Source organism: Nomascus leucogenys, chromosome 5 (genome assembly GCF_006542625.1).
Source record: "Nomascus leucogenys isolate Asia chromosome 5, Asia_NLE_v1, whole genome shotgun sequence".
Taxonomy (NCBI): domain Eukaryota; kingdom Metazoa; phylum Chordata; class Mammalia; order Primates; family Hylobatidae; genus Nomascus; species Nomascus leucogenys.
Window position 1 is genome coordinate 3,252,732 of NC_044385.1, and position 24,778 is coordinate 3,277,509.

Sequence of the window (24,778 nt, forward strand, 5' to 3'; positions counted from 1 at the left end):
GCAGCCACCACAAAACTCTAAGGCCTAGACCTCTCAGGGGGCCTAGATCAGCCCTACACAGGAAGTAACACCAAACCTCCACCTGAGGGATAAAGCAGTTAGGGGAGGAACAGCCAAGGCCTGGGGGACTCTCCAGGAACAGGTCTCTCTGTCCTGCCCGCACTGAGCCATTACATATCTCTCCCTCCGTTCAAAGACACTTCTTTCTTTTTTTTTTTTTTTTTAGATGGAGTCTCACTTTGTTGCCCAGGCTGGAGTGCAGTGGTGCAATCTCAGCTCACTGCAATCTCCACCTCCTGGGTTCAAGAGATTCTAATGCCTCAGCCTCCCAAGCAGCTGGGACTACAGGTGCACACCACCATGCCCAGCTAATTTTATTTTTTATTTTTAGGAGAGACAAGGTTTCATCATGTTGACTAAGCTGGTTTTGAATTCCTGACCTCAGGTGATCCACCCACCTTGGCCTCCCAAAGCTTAATTTCCAATTTATAAAGAGTGGCCGAGTGCAGTGGCTCACACCTGTAATACCAACACTTTGGGAGGCTAAGGAGGGTCTATCACTTGAGGCCAGGAGTTCAAGACCGGCCTGGGCAATGTAGCAACACCCCTGTCACTACAAGAAATAATAATTAGCTGGGCGTGGTAGTCCTAGCTGCTTGGGAGGCTGAGGCAGGAGGATCACTTCAGGAGTTCAAGGTTACATACAGTGAGTTATGATCAAGCCACTGTAATCAGGGCAGAGTAAGATCCTATATTTAAATGAATTTTTAAAAAAGAGTGGATGGTAATGATACCAGCAGCATGAGAACATTCATTATAAACTTTTAAGTGCTATACAAATTAACACAGGAATAATGATTATAAAGCTACATTCATCCATGTTGTTACTCCTCAAATATACTCAGCATCAATATTTTAATGCTAAAAACAATAACAATTTTCTTAGTAACCATCTTTAATTAATAAAGCAGACCCTTTAAGTTGTAAGGACATCCACTTTCCCTCAGGGCCTCGGTAAAGTTATTTTAACTTTCAATGGAAAAAAAGATTCAGCCCATAAACATGTTTTCTTTTACTGAATTGGCCCTTTTACCAAAAAAGGCCTGGCATCATTGCTCTCAGGGATCGGGAGAGTTTCTTTTCACTGCTACTGTCAGGAAGCCTGAAGGAAGAAGAGAAGCCCCTGATGTCTGTAAAGAGTAGGGGTGGGAGTGTGGGCAGTGGAGCATAGCAAGAGACTCAGCGTTAGAGAAACCTGGTGTGACATGGAACAAACGATTTACCTTCTCCTTGTCTCTGGAAACCGGAGATGTCAACCCTTAACCACAAATAAAAAGATTAAAATGATGTAATCCACGTGAAGCCTCTGGCACCCAACTACAGGTAGTGTGTTAGATGGCAAGCCCCAAGCAAATGCTGGTTTCTTTTCTCTCTTTCCCCTCTCTCTCTTAAAGCCACACTTTCCCTGACTTCTCTAACAATACCTCTGTCCCCCGCCCCCAGGAGGAGAACCCTTCAAGGAGAGGTCTGAGGTCAAGGCACTTGTCATTCATGTACTTAGTTATTCAAATTGCAGGCCGGGCTGCCTGCTGCACCCCCTACCCAACCCTAGCACCACCACCAGCACCCCACCCACTCATTTCCTACTGGGATACCCACAGGAAGGCCTGGTGTTCCACAGTGTCATTCCCACAGAATGAAATGTGACCAGTGTCACCGAAGCTGTATGGTGCTGCAGCTCTGATGGCACTGGTTTATAAGCATCAAACAGTTCCTTTCCAGAACCATTTTCAAACCACTTCCCACTGCTTTGCTGGCCTCTCTACTAGGTTCTGGTCTTGAGATTGCAATCTCATCAAATAATTCTCATTTAGCCTGGCCTCCTGAAAGGATGGTTTCACTGCCTTTCTTTTTTTTTTTTTTTTTTTTTTTTTTTTTTTTGAGACAGAGTTTTGCTCTGTCGCCCAGGATGGAGTGCAGTGGCATGATCTCGGCTCACTGCAACCTCTGCCTCCCAGGTACAAGCGATTCTTCTGCCTCAGCCTCTGAAGTAGCTGGGATTACAGGCGCCCACCATCATGCCCGGCTAGTTTTTATATTTTTAGTAGAGACAGAGTTTCACCATGTTGGTCAGGCTGGTCTTGAACTCCTGACTTTAGGTGATCTGTCCACCTTGACCTCCCAAAGTACTTGGATTACAGGTGTGAGCCACCGTGCCCGGCTTCATTGCCTTTCTTTGATGTGTGTGGCACAAACCCTACAATTCTTATTAGCGTCTACTCTCTTCTGTCTTTTAAGGGGTTTTTTGTTTGTTATGTTTCAGTCCCAAGCTATGTCCTCCATTTCAGACCTACCAGTATTCATGTCTTCTCTTGTCTTTTTATGTTCTTCTGTTTGGGTTCTTTTTGCTATTTTACAGGGGAAGTGTGCCATCGCATAAGCATTACTAATGTTTCCTTGCAATATCCTATTCGTGGCCTTATAATACATATTTATGTGTTTTACAAAGCAAATGCTGTTCCTTCACTCAAGGACTATTTCCTGAGTGCCAACTATGTGCCAAGCACTAAAGCTAAAATAGAGTTCATCTCACTCACAGAGTTTACAATTTATAAGTTGGAACAGGCAATGAGAATACAGTATATTGTTTCTACCAGAGTATGAAGAATAAGAAACAGTACTTATCAAAGCAATAGCTAGCAAAGACCTTTTACAGAGCATGGAAAATAAATACTTAAAACAGCATAATAAATCCAAGGTACAGTGTAAAAAGAGAAAATAGCTCTCTTGTATCTTATGACTTGTATCAGTAATTTAAAAGTGTAACAAAAAAAAAATATTTCCAAACCTCACATCCACTGTATTATTCGACTCATGGTCAAACACTTCAAATGCCTCTTTGATTTTTTTGTGAAATTCTGCTATTATTATCTCTGCAAAAGACAAAATAAATACAAATTGTTTTCCTTTAGCTTTGAATTCAAAACAAAAATTCTAATAACCAGACTAGCAATCTTACTAAGCAAGCATATGAAGAACTCTCTCCTTATATTTATGTATCATTTAGCATGTTTAACTTCCACTGGAGATGTCAAAGGATACCCCATATTTGTAAACATTTTTTCTGAGGCATAATATAGATATGGTAAAGGTGCACTGATCTCAAGTACACAGGTTAATTAAGTGTTTACATACGCATACACTCATGGAACCACTCCAATCACAGTGATAGAATATCTCCAGCAGCGGCCTCTCTATCTCAAGTCCTTTGGGTAGAGTCCTAGCCTGAGAGGCACAGTGAAACCAATAAAAACAGATACTGTTTGCTTATCGATAGTGTTCCCTGCCTACCTTGCCTTATTCTATGCTTGCGGAGTTGGGGGAAGAAAGGCATAAAAACCAACATGACATTTTCTCAAAGAGCTTTCAAACTAGTTTTGGACTATGACTTACATATATGAAATATTCATATATATATATATAATTCAATAAATAGTTACCTAGTACTTATGATGTGCTAAGGTTATGGCAAGGAACAAAATAGAAAAAAATCCCTGCCTCCATAGAGCTGCTTTTATTGGGAAAGATATATAAGCTCGTAATATTCGATAAAATACATAGTAAGGCAAATGGTGTGAAAAATAGAGGAAGGAATAAACAGGGTAGGGACATGAGAAGTGCTGGGCGTGGGTGGGGGAGAATGGGCTGATACGGTGGTCTTAGAGATGGCTGCCTCTGTGGTAAGGCGACCCTTGGGCAGATACCTGAAGGAGGGGAAGGAGCCAGCCTTATGAACAACTGCAGAGTTTTCAGGCAGAAAGAACAGTAAGTGCCGAAGAGTAAGAAATAAGGTCAGAAAGGTATGAGTTTGAGGGTGAGGAATAGATTGTAAAGAGGTCTTGGCCGGGCACGGTGGCTCACACCTGTATTCCCAGCACTTTGGGAGGCTGAGGCAGGTGGATCACCTGAGGTCAGGAGTTCGAGGCCAGCCTGGCCAACAGGGTGAAACCCTGTCTCTACTAAAAATACAAAATTAGCCAGGCGTGGTAGCGCATAACTGTAATTCCAGCAACTTGGGAGGCTGAGGCAGGAGAATTGCTTGAACCTGGGAGGCGGAGGTTGCAGTGAGCCGAGATTGTGCCATTGCACTCCAGCCTGGGCAACAAGAACAAAACTCCACCTAAAAAAAAAAAAAAAAAAAAAAAAAAAAAAAAAAAAAAAGCTACTTTAAGGATTTCGGCTTTTACTCTGAATGAGATGAGAAGCCACTGAAGGGTTTTTCCAGGCGGCAAAGTGATGTGGTCTGCTGATCATCACTTTGGCTTTGGCTATTACGACAAGGGTGGAAGCAGAGAGACCAGGCAGGAGGCCTCTGCAACACTCCGGGTGGGAGACATGAGCCAGAATGGTAGCAGTGAAGGTGGTGAGAAATGTCAGGATTCTGGATATATTCTCCTTTCTTTTTTTTTTTTTTTTTTTTTTGAGATGGAGTCTCTCTCTGTTGCCCAGGTTGGAGTGCAGTGGCTTGATCTCGGCTCACTGCAACCTCCATCTCCCAGGTTCAAGCGATTCTCTTGCCTCTGCCTCCTGAGTAGCTGGGACTACAGGCGCAAGCCACCACGCCCAGCTAATTTTTTGTATTTTTAGTAGAGACAGAGTTGCACCACGTTGGCCAGGATGGTCTCGATCTCCTGACCTCGTTATCCACCCGCCTCCGCTCCCAAAGTGCTGGGATTACAGGCGTGAACCACCGCGCCCAGCAGATTCTGGATATATTCTAAAGAGCAGAGCCAACAAGATTTGCTGATAAATTTGATGTTAGGTGCAGAGAGAAAGAAAAGGGTCAAGGCCAACTCCAAGGTGTTTGGCTGAGTGAAAGAATAAAGGAAAATAATGTAATTAAGTCTCAAAATTGTGCTAAGCATGGGAGCTCATGCCTGTAGCACTTTGGTAGGCCCAGGCAAGAGGATCACTTGAGCTCAGGAGGTGGAGGCTGCAGTGAGCCATGATCACACTACTGCACGCCAGCCTGGCGACAGAGCTAGACCTTGTCTCAAAGAAAAGAAAAAGGTGTCAAAATGTATCAAACAGTAAATACAGTAGGACACCCAGAAAGAAAGAGATTAGGCATGAGTTTAGGTAATTATTTCAATTAGAGATATAATACCACCAAATAGTAGAAAATAGGAAATTTTAAAATCACTCACATTCTCTTACCCTAACATAACCACTCATCATTTCACTGTATTTTCTTTCAATCTTTCTTCATACATATTATTTGATGTATAGCATTGAATAACTACCATTCATTCATTCAACAAATATGAACTGAATAAACACTATACACCAGGTTCTATGTCAGGTACTGTATATACTTTTACAGCCATAGAGAAAAAAAGAAACCAAAGCTCAGAGAGGCTAAGCACCTTGCCCAAGATCACAGAGTTTTTGAGTGGCAGAGCTGGACTGAACTCAGATCTTCCTCACTTGAACAATCCTGCTCTTCTCCCCCCACACCCCACCCACCTCACCTCACCCACCCCACCTCACCTCACTCCACCCCACCCCACCTGTTAGTACTTACAGTATAAAATCTTAACTCCTTAATTACTTCACATAAATGTTATATTTTTCCAGGTTGCAACATAATTTACACAACCTTCCATTTTTAACAGTACCAAAAGAATATAACACAACTTACTGATATATTTTTTCTTTATTATAAATAACACAGCCATGAACTTTTGCTAATTTAACAACAAATGAATGTTATCTCATTATTTAAATTTACACTGCTTTGATTACAAGTGAATCTGAATAATGATCCATATGTCTGTTTCCCATCTCTGTTTTCTATGTTATGAATTGTCTATTCATGTTCTCTGCTCAACCCTACTGGGATCTTCAATTATTTCTTAACAATTTGCATGACCTGTTTGAATAATAAAGACTTAACCCTATGTCAAAGTTACTGCAAACAATTTTCCAGGTCAGTTGTTTGCACTTGTTTTTCTAAAATGAAAACAGCTCCATTTCCTTTCTGGTGATCAAAATCATACACAATTACTGGAGGAAAAAAAAAAGACACAGATGAAAGTTTAAGTTAAAATCACTTCAAATTCTACCCAGAGCTAACCACTCTTTTCTTTTTCTTTTTTTTTTTTTTGGTCTTTTTTTTTTTTTTTTTTTTTTTGAGATAGAGTCTCGCCATGTTGCCCAGGCTGGAGTGCAGTGGCATGATCTCGACTCACCACAACCTCCACCTCCCAGGCTCAAGAGATTTTCCTGACCCAGTCTCTGGAGTAGCTGGGATTCAGGTGTGCACCACTACCGCCAAGCTCACTTTTATATTTTTAGTAGAGATGGGGTTTCACCATATTGGCCAGACTGGTCTCAAACTCCTGACCTCAAATGATCCACCTGCCTCAGCCTCCCAAAGTGCTGGGATTACAGGTGTGAGCCTCCACGTCCGGCCCAGAGTTAACTACTTTTAATGTTGTTCTCTAATGTAATTTCTCACTCAGCAATAAATTGGATCTTTCATTCTCAATAAATATTCATTACCTTATTATTTTTAGTGACTGCCTGATATTCCATTATAGAGCTTTATCAAAATGTATTTAATCAACCCTCCAATTACGGATGTTTAGGTTGTTTCTGATTTTTCATTATTATAATCAATAATCAATTCTTTATTGAACAATCCTGCCCAATTCATCTTTGTACATTTGCCTTATCTCACTGAAATTCAATGAGTTGAACACGGTTGAACTAGCAAGGTTCTTATTAGCCATAACAGTATCTTGGGAAAATCTCTCTGGTTACGACACTGCCACTGCACAAAGCTGACGTTTGGTTTTTAAATTTAAGGTCATTTTAAAAGTACATTATCCTTTATTTTTAGGTAGTCACATCTGTTGAGATCTCTTCTCATACTTTAAAGTTTAGAAACTTATCCTTTGAAAGGCCCAAGAGGGAGACAAAGAAAAATCACTCTTTTTCTAGAGGTCTGGCAAATACTTAATTCTATTTTCTTCAACAATTTACAGATAGATTTACTGTGGTTTTTTTGTTTGTTTGTTCTTTGTTTTTTGTTTTTGACACTGGACAACACACTGAATAATTCATCTGAAGTTTATTTTGATGTGATTCAAAGTGAAAGATTAGCTTTTCCTAATTTACCAAGTGCTTGACTCCTTTCCTTGCACTTTATCATGTATTACCGTCTTTTATGTGACTGAGATTAATTCTATCAATTGTCCATTCTATTGATTCTATTCTGATTTGCATTTCTAGTCTTGTGCCATTACCATAGTGTTTTATTTATTGCCACTCTATTAGCCTCTTTTTAGGAATGTTCATCAATACCAATTTATTATTCCAGAGGAAATATAGAAATCCATATACAATTTAGAAATTCCAAATGAAATACCATTGAAAGTTTTATTGCTATTGCAATCAGCTATACATTGAGAATTAACATTTTAGAATATTTAGTTTTCACATCTAAGAGATGTATACTTAGATATATATATCCCTTTATAGATCTCTAAATATTACGTATTTTGAGGTTCGTCATGGAAGTCACACACAATCCTCCAAGAAGATGATACCTGAGTATGTTATGGGTTTTGTAGATATTGTGATGAAATATTTTTTCGAGCCCTGTAATTTCAACTGTTTGAGGTAAAAATTGAATTTTTGCTATTGATTATATATTTCCTGAAAAAATTTATTAATTAAAATCTTTCAGTTGATTATTTTATATTTTCTAATAATACTTTTTGTATTATCTTCTTATTGTATCTTATTTCTCTGTCATGACTTATGGCACTGGCCAGCACTACCAAAGCAACATTAATGCATAAAGTGATAATAATCCATTTTATAAAAATATAATAATTATTATTATTTAATAATCTGGAACACTAGTCTTTTACCAATAAGTATAATGCTGACTTTTGTTTTGAAATAGGTAAAACTTATAATTTATAATTTTATCCTTCCATCTCTAAAGAACAGGCACTAACTTTATTTTTTAGTTTTCAAACTTTTTAGTTGCATATTTTAAAAAGCGTGCATTCCAATAATTCAAAACATTTGAACAAAACAAATGGCACTCTGATTAAAGTGCATTTACAGCCTGCAAGGCACGAATTTTTAATAACTTCTTATCAATATATTTTCTAAACTGTGTTCTGCTTAACACTCATTCCTCAAGGTGCTTCTCTTGAACTCCTGACCTCGTGATCCACCTCCCTTGGCCTCCCAAAGTGCTGGGATTACAGGCGTGAGCCACTGCGCCCGGCCAGTACTTCTCAATAAAAGACTTCAGTGATCAAAAATGTCTGGAAAACTCTGAATATTATGGTTTATATATAATATTTATATGTAGTTTTAAATGGTCATTTATAGTGTGTATACTAAAGTCTTTGGAATGTTCTACAATCATGAAACTTAACTTTGTTCAACACAGCATTTTCCAAAGTTACTTGATCATCAAGTCTCTTTTTTTGAATTATCATCTATCAGGAATAATTAATGCCTTAATTGAAATCTACAACTACCCTAATTCAGGAATCCTCACCCACTGGACATTGCAATACAAGTTAACCATCCCTAATCTGAAAATGGTAAATCCAAAATGCTCCAAAACCCAAAACATTTTGAGGTCCCAGGCATTTCAGATAAGGGTCACTCAACCTGTACAGTATACAGTAACCTTCTAATCAAAACACAGCATTGCAGGCAGAGACTGAAAGTCCTGCATTTGCTGTTGCTAACAGCTGACACAGGTATTCTGGTGATGCTACTGTGCTGCTTAATTACCTTGAACACATTATTTTTTCACTTCATGAATGGTACTTCATATTTTTTACTGGTAAGTACTTCTGTGTGAATAACTTTAAGAAGATGATTGCTTATCAATATCAATTCCTATCAGCTTAGGGTCAGGAATGATGCTGATGCCAAACAACCAGCTTGTCCTCACAGGTGGCTGACCTAGTGATATTTTTGCTTTCTGATGGTTCTATGTACAGAAACTTTGTTTTATCTATAAATTATTTAAAATACTGCATAAAATTACCTTCAGGCTATATCTACAGGGTTTATATGAAACATAAATGAGTTTCGTGTTTAGACTTGAATTCCTTTCCCAAGATATCTCATTATGTATATGCAAAGATTTCAAAATCCAAAAGAATTAGAAATCCAAAATACTTCTGGTCCCAAGCATTTTGAAAAAGGGACACTCAGCCTGTAAAGTGGATGGATTAATGGGGCACCCCAAAATACTGATCCTCTTATCTCTCATCTCTCAGTGTGGCCAGATGAAGTCGGGCCCCAGAAAGCAGTCTATTCCAGAGCTTCCCACAGGGGGACCAGGGCAGGACAGGATCCAATGGCAGGCCCCCTGGTCTGCACAGCGGCAACCACAACAAATGCCATCAGGCACCCACTGCTCCACATTGCCAAGTGTGTGACGTATCATGTGGTCCTCTCCTTCAGAGGCCAGATACAGAATGCACCATTACCCAGTCGAGAGCTCCTGGAGAAGTTTCTGTTCTAGGTGCCCAAAGAGCATAGTGTTCATTCCAGTGTGCACTGCAACTACTTCAAACTGACAGGGCTCATGGCTCTAGGAAGCAGTCCCAAATCTTTACCTTCACATACTATGGGCTACTTCCATGCCTCCGCAACTGATACGTCCTTTCAGTAGCAGCCAAGCTTATTGTGTGGCCCTAAACACACATGCATGAGAGGCCGGGCGCGGTGGCTCATGCTTGTAATCCCAGCACTTTGGGAGGCCGAGGTGGCCAGATCACTTGAGGTCAGAAGTGTGAGACCAGCCTGGCCAACATGGTGAAACCCTGTCTCTACTAAAAATACCAAAATTAGCTGGACGTGGTGGCACATATCTGTAGTCCCGGCTACTTAGGAGGCTGAGGCAGGAGAATCACTTGAACCTGGGAGGCAGAGGCTGCAGTGAGCCTGAGCCAAGATTGTGCCACTGCACTCCAGCCTGGGCAACAGAGAGAGACTCCATCTCAAAAACAAACAAAAAACACATGCATCATATATAAATTAAATCTTCATTACTTTGAAATAATTGATATGAGACAGTTCAACTGGATTAAAAATTATTTGGATTATTAGAAAATTTTCTAAGTTATATTGGTTAATTAAAGGAAAAGTTTTTAGATGATATAATTTCAACTGGTTTGAAATATTCCAGGCAGGAGTATCAGTCACAAAGGCACTGTGAAAAAGCATAATCCAGTCTGGCACAGTGGCTCATGCCTGTAATCCCAGCACTTTGGGAGGCCGAGACAGGCGGATCACAAGGTCAGGAGTTCAAGACTAGCCTGACCAACATGGTGAAACCCCTGTCTCTACTAAAAATACAAAAATTAGCCAGGCGTGGTGTGCGCGCCTATGATCCCAGCTACTCAGGAGGCTGAGGCAGGAGAATCGCTTGAACTTGCGAGGTGGAGGCTGCAGTGAGCTGAGATGGTGCCATTGCACTCCAGCCCGGGTGACAGAGCGAGAAAAAAAAAAAAAAAAAAAGCATAATCCTTGGGAAACTACAAAAATTTGTGCGAGGGCCAGGTGCAGTGGCTGATGCCTCTAATCCTAGTACTTTGAGAGGCCAGGCTGCGGGCACTGCTTGAGCCCAGAAGTTTGGGGCCAGCCTGAGCAACACAGTGAGACCTCATCTCTACACACACACACACACACACACACACACACACACACACAATTTTTTAAAAAAGCAATTAGCCAGGCATGGTGGCACATGCTTGTAGTCCCAACTACTCGGAAGGCTGACATGGGAGGATCCCTAAAGCCCAAGAGTTCAAGGTTGCAGTGAGCTATGATAGCACCACTGCACTGCAGCCTGGAGGATCTTGCTCTGAAAATTAAAAAAAAAAAAAAAAAAAAAAAGTGTGAGAATGTGTTAAGAAATCACATTTTTGAGATAGGTAGGGGCCTAGTTCATATTTTGATTTTTTAATGGTTGGGAAAAATGCTTTCACATTTCTGCATGAACAGTTACTCATTGGTAGTAAATGATCAAAAATTGAGGAGCTCATATTAAAGAGTTTTTAAAATCAGGAACTGAGTACAACTATTTCAAGCAAAAAGTTTGATATTTAAAAAGCAACATTTTGGGAAGCAAGCTCAAGTTCCACCTTTAACATTTTAAATACATTTGGAACTTTTAAAATAGAGTCATCATTTTAAAATTTCCTAATACTGCTTTATTTTCTTATAAATTTTTTTACATAATGAAATACATTAAAAAAATTGTAACATAATGACTTTTTTAATAATCAAGCCTCATACAGAGTCCCAAAGCTCATCTAGTTTTACTAGATATTGTGTGCCACACAAATATTATTTTCCATGCTCAGGGCTTTTGTTTGTTTGATTGTTTTTGAGACAGAGTCGTGCTCTGTCACCCAGGCTGAAGCGCTGTGGTGAGACCATGGCTCACTGTGGCATCAAACTCCCAGGCTCAAGCAATCCTCCCGCCTCAGTCACCTGAGTAGCTGGAACTACAGGCACAGACCACCATGCCTGGCTAATTTTTTTTAACTTTTGTTTTTATTTGCAGAGACAAAGTGACTCTGTGTTGACCAGGCTGGTTTTGAACTCCTGGCCTCAAGCGATCCTCCCACGTTGGCATCTCAAAGTCCTGGGATTACACACATGAGCCACTGAGCCTGGCCAATGTTTAGGTTTTAAAGTGATAAAAGCTGAGAAGCACTACCCTAAAGTCATTACCCATCTTGAAGTCCCTTTTAGAACTGGCTGCTCATTCTCCCATGGCTTACCTATCTCAGGGACTTGGGGAACGTTCGCAGTATAGAACTCCCCATTGCTGCTCATAGCCCCATATTCCTAATCTGTCATATTTTTTGCCAGCTTCTCTAATGAAGGAAATTTTCAAACATACAGAAAAGTTGAAAGCTTAGTATTACAAACAACTCTATACCCACCACCTAAACTATTGTTAATATTTTGCCATTTTTTGATTCCTCTTTCCATGTCTAAGTCAATTGCAGACATCAGAATAATTCATCCCTAAATACTTCAGCATATCTCCTAAAAATACATTCTCCTGCATAATCCCAATGCTATTATGACATCTTTAAAAATTAACAAAAATTCACTAGGATCATCTAATATCTATTCCATATTCAAATGTCTCCATCTGTCCCTAAATGTCTCATAGGTATTTTTTTCATACTAAAATCCAATCAGATTATGTACTGCGTTTGGCTGTTACATATTATTTTGTTCTCTTTGAAACTAAAACAGTCCTCCATCCTTCCCCACCCCTCCCACACACATGAAATTAGCTTGTTGAAGAGACCGGGCTAAACAGCATCATACAGAATGGCCCACATCCTGGACTTGTCTGAGAGCATCCTTGTTGCAACTTCGTATTAAAAACTACTACTCTATTAAGGTTCATCACTTGATGACACATAATCTACTATTCCTTCTCACTGCTATCTTCTACTGATTCCCTGATCACAGTTCTCCAAATTTCTCATTCTAACAAATTCTTCTTCCTAATTCTGTTTGATCATCAACACCTTTCAACCCTTCTGGGTTTTTTTTGTTGTTGTTTGTTTGTTTTTGAGATAAGAGTCTTGCTCTGTTGACCAGGCTGGAATTCACTGGCACAATCCCAGATCACTGCAACCTCCACCTCCTGGGTTCATGCAATCCTCCCACCTCAGCCCCCCAAGTAGCTCGGACTGCAGGCCTGCACCACCATGCCCAGCTAATTTTTATATTTTTAGTAGAGACAGGTTTTTGCCATGCTGCCCAGGCTGGTCTCGAACTTCTGAACTCAAGCAGGCCACCCATCTCAGCCTCACAAAGTGCTGGGTTTACAGGCGTGAGCCAGTGCACCCGGCCATCTACTTATAAACCCTTCTGAACTCCGTTCTTTCCCTTCCATTTCCATTGTCATTGCTTACGATTAGACACTCACATGCCTGTAATCCCAGCACTTTGGGAGGCCTAGGTGGGTGGATCACTTGAGGTCAGGAGTTCGAAACCAGCCTGGCCAACATGATAAAACCCCACCTCTACTAAAAATACAAAGAAAATTAGCCGGGTGTGGTGGCATGCGCCTGTAATCCCAGCTACTCGGGAGGCTGAGGCAGGAGGATCACTTGAACATGGGAGGCGGAGGTTGCAGTAAGTGGAGATTGCACCACTGCACTCCAGGCTGGGAGACAGAGCGAGACTCTGTCTCAAAAATAAATAAGTAAATAAATAAATAGACACTCATCACTTCCAGCTAAATTAATGTAGTCACTTCCTGCCTTTTTGTCTCCTTTAGTCTCCTTTCTCTCACTTCCCATTCCACCCATCAAACCATAATCCACATTTCCCTAGGATGATCTTTCTAAAATGCAAATTTAATAATTTGACCATCTGGTTTAAAATCCTCCAATGGTTCGCAAGGCCGTTCAAACTAACATTCAGACTCCTTAACCAGGCGCACAAAGCCCTTTATGAACTAGGCTCCTACCTATCCCAAAAATGTGATCTCTTAACACTTTTCCACACAGATGCCCTAGGCAGGAAATCTCTGTAGTGTCCCAGTGATAATGCTTTTTCCCAGTGCCTTTGTGACGGACACTCCTGCCTGGAATATTGCTCTCCTCCTTCCTGGCTATCTCCCATTCATCACTCACGTTTAAGAGTAACTGACTTTTTGAAGGCTTCCCTTCTGCCCTTTTTTTGTTAAGTACCCTCCTATGTAATCATGTAGCATACATGCTGTCTCTATCATAATAGTCTATCAAACCATATTATAATTAGCAGTTTACTTATTTGTCTCCCTTTCCATACTGTAAACACCTTGAGAATAACTCTGATAGTACCTGTAACCTACTGAAAGCTCAATAAGGCCGGGAGCCAGTGGCTCACGCCTGTAATCCCAGCACTTTGGGAGGCCGAGGCGGGCAGATCACTTGAGGCCAGGAGTTCAAGGCCAGCCTGACCAACACGTTGAAATCCCATCTCTAACAAAAATTAGCCAGGCATGGTGGCATGCGCCTGTAATCCCAGCTACTCAGGAGGCTGAGGCATGAGAATAACTTGAACCTGGGAGGCAGAGGTTACAGTGAGCCGAGATCACACCACCGCACTCCAGCCTGGGTGACAGAGTGAGGCTCTGTCTAAAAAAAAAAAATTAATACCAATCTACCAATCCTTCACAAAATCTTCCCAAAAATTGAAGAGACGGAAGCACTGCCCAACTCATTGTATAAGGGCAGTATTAACATGATTAAAAAAAAAAACAAAACTGAGACATAAGAAGAAAACTACAAACCAACATCCATTATAAATATAAATGCAAAATCCTCAACACAACACTTGCAAAACATAATCCAGCCACCTTATGGGGGATTATCCACCATGACCAAATGGGATTTCTCCCAAGAATGCAACATATGAAAACCAATCACCATAATACACCACATTAATAGAACGAAGAGAAGCAAAAAAAAACCACGTCATCTCAATAGACACAGAAAAAGTATTTGACAATACATAACATCTTTTCATTATAAAAACACTCGGAAAACTAGGAATAGTGATTTGATCATAGCACATTATGTGCACATATCAAAATGTTACACTGTGCTCCATAAATATGTAAAATTATGTGTCAATTAAAAAATACTTCTTAAGATTATTGTTTAAAAGAAAACTAGGAATAGAAGGGAATTTCCTCATCAGGATAAAAGGTATTTATGAAATACTCACAACTAACATCATACTTAATGAATGGCAAAAGGTATTCCACATGCCCTTAGAATAAGCATGTCTTAGAAAGGAAATGTCTATTTTATGTTAACACACGTTAAGGGGAGCTTCTACTGTATTTCTAAAGCTACTTTGGTCTAAGTTTATAGCACAGATGCCAAAAGCATGCAGTTTTGGGAAATGTTAGAGAAATGGCCAATATACAAAATATCCTTTTAAAACATATAATTCACTGAGTGTGGCGGTGCATGCCTATAGTCCCCGCTACTCAGGAGGCTGAGGTGGGAAGATCACTTGAGCCCAGGAGTTTGAGACTGGGTAACATACCATCTTTAAAAAAAAAAAAAAAAAAAAAAAAAGGTATCATTCTAAGTTTTGTAATGAGAGTACTTTGAGAGTCAGGCTATTTGTTACTGATACATCGTGTCAGTATACTTTTGTTATTCATTTTGTTTTGTAGAATACAAATTCCTAAAGAGTTTCCTGTATACTTATCTAGAACTATTCTAAAAAATATTGAAGAGTAAAAATTATAACAATTTTGTCATGTAAAAAAAAAAAATCAATCTAAAGCTGGGCACCATGGCTCACACCTATAGTCCCAGCTGCTCCAGAGGCTAAGGCAGGAGGATCACTTAAGCCCAGGAGTTTGAGACTAGCCAGGGCCACACAGTGAGACCCCATCTCAGAAACAAACAAACAAAAAAATCAATCCAAGAAGGAAAATACTCTAAGAGTAAAATATTGTTTGATTTAGTCCAATTCTCAAAACTCCAAGCCACCAATGGTGGCACATGCCTATAGTCCCAGCTACTCAGCAAGCTAATAGCTTGGGCCCAGGAGTTCAAGTCTAGCCTGACAACATAGGGAGACCCTGCCTCTAAAAACCAAACAAAACAGGCGGTAGCTCACACCTGTAATCCCAGCACTTTGGGAGGCTGAAGGGGGAGGATTGCTTGAGGCCAGGAGTTCAAGACTAGCCTGGGCAACATAGTGAGATCCTGTCTCTATAAAAAAGTTAAAATTCTAAAATTTAAATTTAGCTGGGCATGGTGGCACATGCCTGTAGTCCCAGCCACTTGGAGGCTGAGGTGGAAGGATCACTTGAGCCCAGGAGGTCAAGGCTGCAGTAAGCCATAGTTCCACTGCACCCTAGCCTGCTCAACAGAGCAAAACCCTGTCTCAAAAAAAAAAAAAAAAAAAAAAAACCTCCAAATGATGTCAATCTTCCCCAAATAGGAAAACATAATGTCCCATTGTTGATAAGACTGATTACAACAGAGATTACAAAAGAGGCCAGTAAGTACGTATATTTTGCTGGTTAAGAGCACTGACCTGGAGCCAGCACTGGCTTTTCCATGTACTACCTGTGAGACCTTGGGCAAGTTACTTAACCTCTCTGTGCCCAAGTCTCCCCACTTGCCACATGGTGATAATAATCGTATCTTCTTTGGAAACCAATATAGTAGTTCCTCATAAAGTTACACATCAAATTACCATATGATCTAGCAATTCCACTTCTGGGTAAATAACTAAAAGTATTGTAAGTGGGGACTTGAACAGATACTTATACACCAGTGTTCACAGTAGCATTATTCACAATAGACAGAAGGTGGAAACAGCCCAAATGCCCATCAACAGATGGATAAACAAAATGCGGCATATACATACAATGGTATATTATTTAGCCTTGAAAAGGAAGGAAATTCTGACACATTCTTACAGGGTAGATGAACCTTGAAGACATTATACTAAGTGAAATAAGTCAGACACAAGACAAATTATTGTATGACTCTACTTATCTGAAGTACCTAGAATGCTCAAACTCATTGAGGCAGAAAGTAGAATGGTACTTTCCAGGAGTTGGGAGGAGGGGGAGATGTGAAGTTATTGATTAGTGGGAGCAGAGCTTTAGTCTGGGGTGATGAAAAGGTTCTGAAGTTGGATGGTGGTGGCGGCTACACAACAATTCGAGATACTAATTCTTAGGTGTGCTTTTTAAGTGATTACCCTTTATATTAACAAGGTTGATTTTTTTTCTCTTAAAAATAATTCAAAATACTAAAAAAAAAAAAAACTTTCAGAAAAGAAACTAAGGCCTGAGCAACATGGCAAAACCCCATCTCTACAAAAAATACAAAAATTAGCTGGGCGTGGTGGTGTGCACCTGTAGTCCCAGCTACTCATGAAGCTGAGGCAGGAGGATGGCTTGAGCCTGGGAAGTCAAAGTGAGCCGAGACCACACCGCTGTACTTCAGCTTGGGCAACAGAACAAGAACGTGTTGTAAAGAAAGAAAAGAAACTAAAGAAACATGAGGAAAAGTTCAAATTCTTGCTCCTTAACTTCCCTATAATGAAACAGAATGACAGAACACAAGGTGGGGATAGGCTCTTTTTCTTAATAAGACACATTGAAGGAGTTTGGATTTCATCTTAAGGACAATAGCTATCAAATGAAGATTTATAGAGTAGGGAGTATCTGGCTAGATGTATGATCAATGAGGATAACTTAACTGGAAGGAAGCAAGGCTGGAGGCAGAGAGATGGTTAAGAGATTGACACAGTGATGGGGAGGAGGTATGAATGCACTGTACCCTATGTTCCCCAGAACACCGTCATTGCATGATGGTCTCTTCTTCCACCTTCCATTAGATGTTTGATCAGTAAAGTCAGAGGCCTCATCTCATCACTGTTGTATCCCCAGGCCCTAGCATAAAGGAGACACATAAAGAGTACTTGGTGATCAATAAAAATTGTTATATGAGTGATTACGTGATGAAAAAATTAAGGATCCCTGGTATTTTCATTTCAAAGCAAAATCTGAGAAAGGACCATGCTTTCAAACAACATTCAATAAATATTTATTGATGAAAGATGACCTCAAAGAGTGAGTCAGTAAGGAACATTTCTTGAACTGACTGAAACCTAACATTGAGTATAACTATTTCTTTCAAGAAATTAGCTAGGGAAAAGAGAACTGAAGGGTTCGCAGAACCAAGAGAAAAAAAATTTAGAAAACTTGAGAATGTGAGCAAAAAGGACAAAATCAGTCAAGACAGCAGTCTAAGGACATAAGTTCTTATTGCCTGTAACCTGTGCCTTCAACTTCATCCTTCACACTGTTACTAAAGTGGTGGGCATAATATGTGTATCTGATTACACTTCTCAGCTTCAGTGCCCCATCATCTACAGGGTAAAGTCAAGGATCAGGAGCAAGACATAGGAAAATCTCCCTGGCTAGTCAGCTATTACTGCCTTGTTCTTGACACCATCTGCAGTAACTCCCCAGGGTGAGAGAACCAGTACCAGGCCAGTTACATGTGAACCACCCAAAAATATAGATCTATAAGCTCTGCCCCTGGAAACTCTGACTCAACAGGTCTGGGGTATGGCCAGGAATTTGTATTTTTACAAAGCTCCTCAGGGGACTCTGATGAGCCGCCAAGTTTGGGAACCACACTATATTCGTATAACATGGCATTTATAAAGAGCGCCAGGTTTTGCATCCAGAAAAACCCCAAAACAAATCCCTCCTTGATCCTTTATAGGCTAAATGGCCTTGGGCAAGTTAACTATTTTCCCTACGTATTGCAGAGATTTTTCTTTTCTAAAATGGGAATAATACCTTAATCAAAGAATATTGTTAAGTATTAAATGAGGAAACATATGTAAAGTACTTACAATGTATACATAAACATATACTACGTATGTATGTAAACTCAATAGATGTTAACTGCTAATAACTCTATTTAACACCTAACTGTTCAAACCATCTCCACCTCCTCACCATTCTGAACTTTTGTTCATGCCCCTCTCTCTGCCTGGTACTCTCCCCTCGTTTTTTTTCCCCTGCTGGCTGCTGCAATCTCCTCCACCAAGCCTTCACTGACATAAGCCCAATCTTCCTTCCCTCGTAGGGGAGGGCCAAGTACTTATCCTCTACGATTCCACAGTACCCTGTGCTTACCCCTCTTCATTCATTCAGTAATATTTATTGAGCACCGATTAGGTACTAGACACTGAAGACACATTCTTTTTTTTATTTTTATTTTTTTGAAATGGAATCTTGCTCTGTCACCCAGACTGGAGTGCAGTGGCACAATCTCTGGTCACAGCAAGCTCCGCCTCCGGGGTTCACACCATTCTCCTGCCTCAGCCTCCAGAGTAGCTGGGACTACAGGCACCTGCAACCATGCCCGGCTAATTTTTTTGTATTTTTCGTAGAGACGGGGTTTCACTGTGTTAGCCAGGATAGTCTCGATCTCCTGACCTCGTGATCCGCCTGCCTCGGCCTCCCAAAGTGCTGGGATTACAGGCTTGAACCACCATGCCCAGCCAGTGAAGACACATTCTAATAGAAAATCACGTATCAAACAAATTACACAAATGCAGTAGTCTCCCCTTGTCCACAGTTTTACTTTCCACAGTTTCAGTTAGCACAGTCAACCATGGTCCAAAAATATTAAATGGAAAATTCCAGAAATAAACAATTCTTAAGTTTTAAGTTGCACGCAGTTGACCAGTATGATGAAATCTCATGTCATTCCACTCCATCCCTTCTGCATCACAAGAAGGGTGAGTACAGTACAATAAGATATTTTGAGAGAGACCAGTCACATAACTTTTATTACAGTATATTGTCATAACTAATCTATTTTATCATTAGTTATTAGTATTCAGCTCTTGCTGTGCCTAATTTATAAATTAAACTTTATTGGCCGGGCGTGGTGGCTCACGCCTGTAATCCCAGCACTCTGAGAGGCTGCGGCAGGTGGATCACCTGAGGTCAAGAGTTCAAGACCAGCCTGGCCAACATGGTGAAACCCCATCTCTACTAAAAACACAAAAATTAGCTGAGTGTGGTGGCACATGCCTGTAGTCCCAGCTACTCAGGAGGGTGAGGGAGGAGAATTGCTTGAACCTGGGAGGCGGAGGTTGCAGTGGGCCGAGATCCAAGATTGCACCACTGCACTCCAGCCTGGGTGACACAGCAAGACTCCGCCTCAAAAAACAAACAAAAAAACAAAAAAACTTTATCATGGGTATGTATGTATAGGAAAAACCATGGTATATATAGGGTTCAGTACTATCCACAGTCTCACACATCCCCTGGGGGTCTTGGTGTAGCATTCCCCATGGATAAAGGAAGGGACTACTATAATTATGATTATGATTAAGTTACTGCATGGCAATTGTTTGTGTCTGTCTTTTCCCCACTAAATAATAAATACTTCAAAGCTATATCAAATTCATCTTTATATCTCCTGTATTCAGCAATGTCTGACAAAAAAGGAATATTAATAAATAATGTTAACTAAGAAGGAAGGCTTAATTAATGAGGGGTCCTGGAGAAGACAAGTGTGGATGACATCATGAATATAAATGGAAAAATGAGCCTTGAACAAGAGAAGGAAGAGCTCTTCTACTAAGATAACTAAAGGGAGATAGGAAAAGACAGTGTTGATTAGGTATGTTTAAAGATAGAGGCAACAAGTGAAGGGACTCCAGGCCTAATGGCTCCTATTTTTGAAATAAGAAGCAAGATCATCTAGTGAGAATTTGGAGGTTAAAGTTGGATCAGGCGGCTTTTTTTTTTTTCAGGAGGCTTAAAGGCAGAGTTCTCCCCATTCCCAAGCCACTAGTGGGCTAAAGTAGACATTTGTCAATATTGCCACCTCCTTCTCCACTTCCTCCTTTTTCTCCTCCTTCTATTCTTCCCCTCCCCTTCCTCTCCTTTTCTTCTTCTTCTTTTTTCTGGACCCAGGATCCAAACATTCGTTGTCTTTTGAGGGGATCCTATTGTGTATAATATTGGCAGAAAAGTGTCTACCTTCTCACTAAGTAAGCCAAAGAAGGCTGATCTTTCCTCTCCCAGCTCCCTAGTAGCAAAGGAATAGGCATGTGACCTATACTCAGCCAATCAGATGTTCTTGTGCAAGATTTTGAATCCGAAGGAGGTAATATAAAAATGTAGAGACAGTATTAAAATTATTTATGGGAATGGTTGAAGAAATAACAGCAAGAATGTAGGAGCAATAGCACATTAACCACTGTCCTAGTGCCATGGCATTAGCTGGGGTACATGCTGCTGGGCCTCTTTGCTTCCTGCCCATTTTCCAAGCTGGTTCTCCAGCTTCCCTGTTGATTTTGTGAGCTACCTACTATCTTCTAATAAATTCCTTTTCTACTTCATTAGCCAGAATCGTTTGATATTAGCCATTTGTTTGACTGATAAGCCAGTTGGGGGAAAGGGGACAGCCTAGACATCTTAGTAAGATCCAACACCGGTATTATATATGTAAGGGGGCCAGGTGCAGCGGCTCACGCCTGGAATCCCAGCACTTCAGGAGGCCAAGGTGGAAGGATCGCTTGAGCTCAGGAGTTCAAGACCAGTCCGGGCAACATAGCAAGACCTCATCTCTACTAAAAATAAATTTTTTTTTAAAATTAGCCATATGCAGTGGTGCACACCTATAGTCCCAGCTACTCAGGAGGCTGAGGTGGGATGATTGCTTGAGCCCAGGAGTTTGAGGCTGCAGAGAGCTGTGATCGCACCACTGTACTCCAGCCTGGAGAACAAAGCAAGACCTGGTCTCAAAAGAAAAAGAAAATAAATATATATGTGAGGGAGCAGAGCACCACTGGAAATTAGGAGATGGTGGTGAGTCAATAGAATGAAGGAGTCAAGATTTCAGAGTGTCTTACAGTCTAATAGTCATGAGAGTAAAATGTTGGAAAGAAGTGGAAGTGAAGGTCATTGGAGTCGAAAAGAACAAGGATGATGAAAGTAGCATGTTGGATGGTAGTCCACCTGGCTACTGAAGCCACCCAGAATGATAGTGGAATTTGAGATGGACAGAAAACTGAGAAAAGAGTGCCAAAGTCTTTGATAAACAAGGGATAAGCTACAGACAGACTAATAAATGACAGTGACAAAGAAGGACAGAAAATGATTAAGATGACACGAATTTCAGGGCCAGACACAGTGGCTCACACCTGTAACCCCAGCACTTTGGGAGGCCGAGGTGGGCGGATCACATGAGGTCAAGAAGTCAAGACCACCATGGCCAACATGGTGAAACCTCGTCTCTATTGAAAATACAAAAAATTAGCTGGGTGTCATGGCGGGTGCCTGTAATCCCAACTAGTCAGGAGGCTGAGGCAGGAGAATCGCTTGAACCCAGGAGGCGGAGGTTGCAGTGAGACGAGATCACACCACTGCACTCCAGCCTGGGCAACAAGAGCGAAACTCCGTCTCAAAAAGTAAAAATTAAAAAAAAAAAAGATGGCACGAATTTCAAAGGAAGAAGAATTTTTATATGAGGGTGAAAGAACAATGATTTGGAGTTGGAAGTAGACTGATTCAGCTTACTGGCTTGAAGACAAAATGGCATGGAAGAACGAAGAGCCTTCATTCAAGATGGTCTCCGAAGAGTGGCATTCTAGCAGGAAAGCCAGGATTTAGTTAAGACAAGGAGATGAGAGGGGTAGTCTATAAAAAGAGTATTTGTAAAGAAGTTTATTCACGTTAGAGTAAGTCTGACGCTCCAAAGGACTCTATGAAAAGTGTTGGGAGGAAAGTCAGTAGAAGAACGAGATAGGATAGGTTAAAAAAAATAAAAAAGGTCAGAGCTACACAGTCAGCCCTCTGTACACCCATGGATTTAACTGTATATTGAAAATATTTGGGGGGAAAACTGCGTCTGTACCGAACACGTACAGTCTTTTTTCCTTATCATTATTCCCTAAACAATACAGTATAAAAACTATTTATACAACATTTACATTGTATTAGGTATTATAACTAATCTAGAGATGATTTAAAGTACACAAGAAGATGTGCATAGGTTATATGCAAATATCCTTCCATTTTAGGTAAGGGACTTCAGCATCCGTGGATTTTGGTATCCACAGGAGGTCCTGGAGCCTATCCCTGCCACATGCCAAGGGATGACTGCACAGAGAAGGGAATACAAGAAAAAACAGTTAAGCAGAGGTGTCCACATATAAAATAGACATTAAATGGCTGCTGCTAAACATAAGTATAATGAAGAAAATTCATATTTAAATACAAAGGCAATGATGCTATAGAATATTTATCCACTCCTTTACCTAAGGCCTAGGCTCCCAAGCATTTATTCCCAGGCTAGATTCAAATCTGTTGCAAACAAGTTACTTGATCTCTTTAAACTTCGACTGGGGGTAGCAGTTCCTTTCTGTACTGTAAATGCCAAATCAACAACATGTGACAGCCTAACACAATGCTTGGAACATGTAGGCACTCATGCCCAGTAGGCTAAGAAATTCTTCAAGACAGGGTTGTAGAAGACAACGTCCAGGTAGCTTCCAGTGATTCCCACCTCCTGGCTTTCACACATTTGTGTAGTCCCCTTTCACAACACACCAGGGCTGACCCATGGGACCAACAGAATATGGCAGAAGTCACAGCACCTCACTTTCATACTAGATTTTCATGTTGGCCCCCCACACCCCTCTTATCACGAGTCCTGCGGGAAACCAGCTGCCACGTAGTAACAGCACTCAAGCAGCCTATGGGTAACTCCAGGAAAGCAGAGTCTCCGCCCAACCAATCTGTCAGATTACGGCAGCCCCAGCCAACATCTCGACTACAACTTCATGAGACACTTGGAGCCAGAACCACCCAATTAAACAACTTCTAGATTCCTGACCCTAAGAAACTGTGTGAAAAAATAAATGTTTATTGTCTTAAGCCGCTAAGTTTTGGGGGTAATTTGTTACCACAAAATAGATAACTAATAGGTAATAGTACTAGATAACATCTAGAGGTATGGTACGGGAAAACGGGGTGCTGGCATAACACAGGCCTAAAAATGTGGGAGAGGCTTTGCAGCCAAGCAGCACTGGCCCTTCCGTAGGCTCTAGATTAGAGCTTAAAGGAAAGTGAGGAAAATCACATTGGAAACTGCAAAGAGAGATCCTTTTTATGCAATAGCAGAAATTTTGCAACATTGTCACCTGTATCAACATGGAAAGTAGAAAATAAACTGGGTAATCTAGATAAGGGGATTTCCAGGAAAAGCACTGAAGGTGCTTCTTGGTCCTTCCAGTTGCGCATAATAAAATACAAGAGATGGGTGGGCTCGGTGACTCATGCCTGTAATCAACACTTTGGGAGACTGAGGTGGGAGGATCACAATCACTTAAGGCCAGTCTGAGCAACACAGAGAGACCTCATCTCTACAAAAAAAATTTAAAAATAGTGAGGCATGGTGGCACGCACCTGTAGTTCTTGCTACTTGGGAAGGTGAGGTGGGAGAATCGCTTGAGCCCAGTGAGTTCAAGGTTACAGTGAGCTATGATCACACCACTGCGATCCAGCCTGGGGGACAGAGTGAGAACCTCTTTTTTTTTTTTTTTTTTCTGAGATGGAGTCTTGCTCTTGTCACTCAGGCTGGAGTGCAGTGGCACAATCTCAGCTCACTGCAACCTCCACCTCCCAGATTCAAGCGATTCTCCTGCCTTAGCCTCCCAAGTAGCTGGGGTTACAGGCACCTGCCACCATGCCTGGCTAATTTTTGTATTTTTAGTAGAGACGGGGTTTCGCCATGTTGGCCAGAATGGTGTGGATCTCCTGACCTCGTGATCCGCCCGCCTTGGCCTCCCAAAGTGCTGGGATGACAGGTGTGAGCCACCACGCCCGGCCAAGAACCTGTCTCTTTTAAACAAACAAACAAAAAACAAAATACAAGAGGAGAGATAACCTAACGGAAAGCCTGTTAAACAAAAAGGGGCCAGGAATTGCTAGCTGTGAAAATTCCCTAGATCTCCAGATGGCAAGAAAACGCTAAGAAGTGGCTTCTTAAAGATAAAATTTAGGGCACTGCCAGGAAAACATAATAGAGTATGTGGTTCTAGAGTCCTTTCTTAAGACTTCAGAATTGTCAAATGTGGTGCATCAAGGCAACAGTCAGACTAGCAAAGAATCTCTAGAAAG

At 40.9% G+C, this 24,778-nt stretch overlaps 1 protein-coding gene across 9 annotated transcripts in view; it reads right to left on the reverse strand.

Annotated features, from left to right (window-relative positions):
- The window catches only part of EFCAB2 (EF-hand calcium binding domain 2), a 174,380-nt gene that overhangs the window by 121,645 nt on the left and 27,957 nt on the right, over positions 1-24,778 (reverse strand). For 8 of the 9 annotated variants that reach the window (XR_004030046.1, XR_004030043.1, XR_004030044.1 and 5 more), the window contains exon 2: positions 2,849-2,933. Coding sequence is in view for 4 of the 9 variants with exons in the window: in XM_030812567.1 (XP_030668427.1) it covers positions 2,849-2,933 (85 nt within the window). In the remaining 5 variants the exon portion in view is untranslated. The remainder of the gene's footprint in view (positions 1-2,848; positions 2,934-24,778) is intronic. The other variant, XR_004030047.1, reaches the window with a different exon arrangement.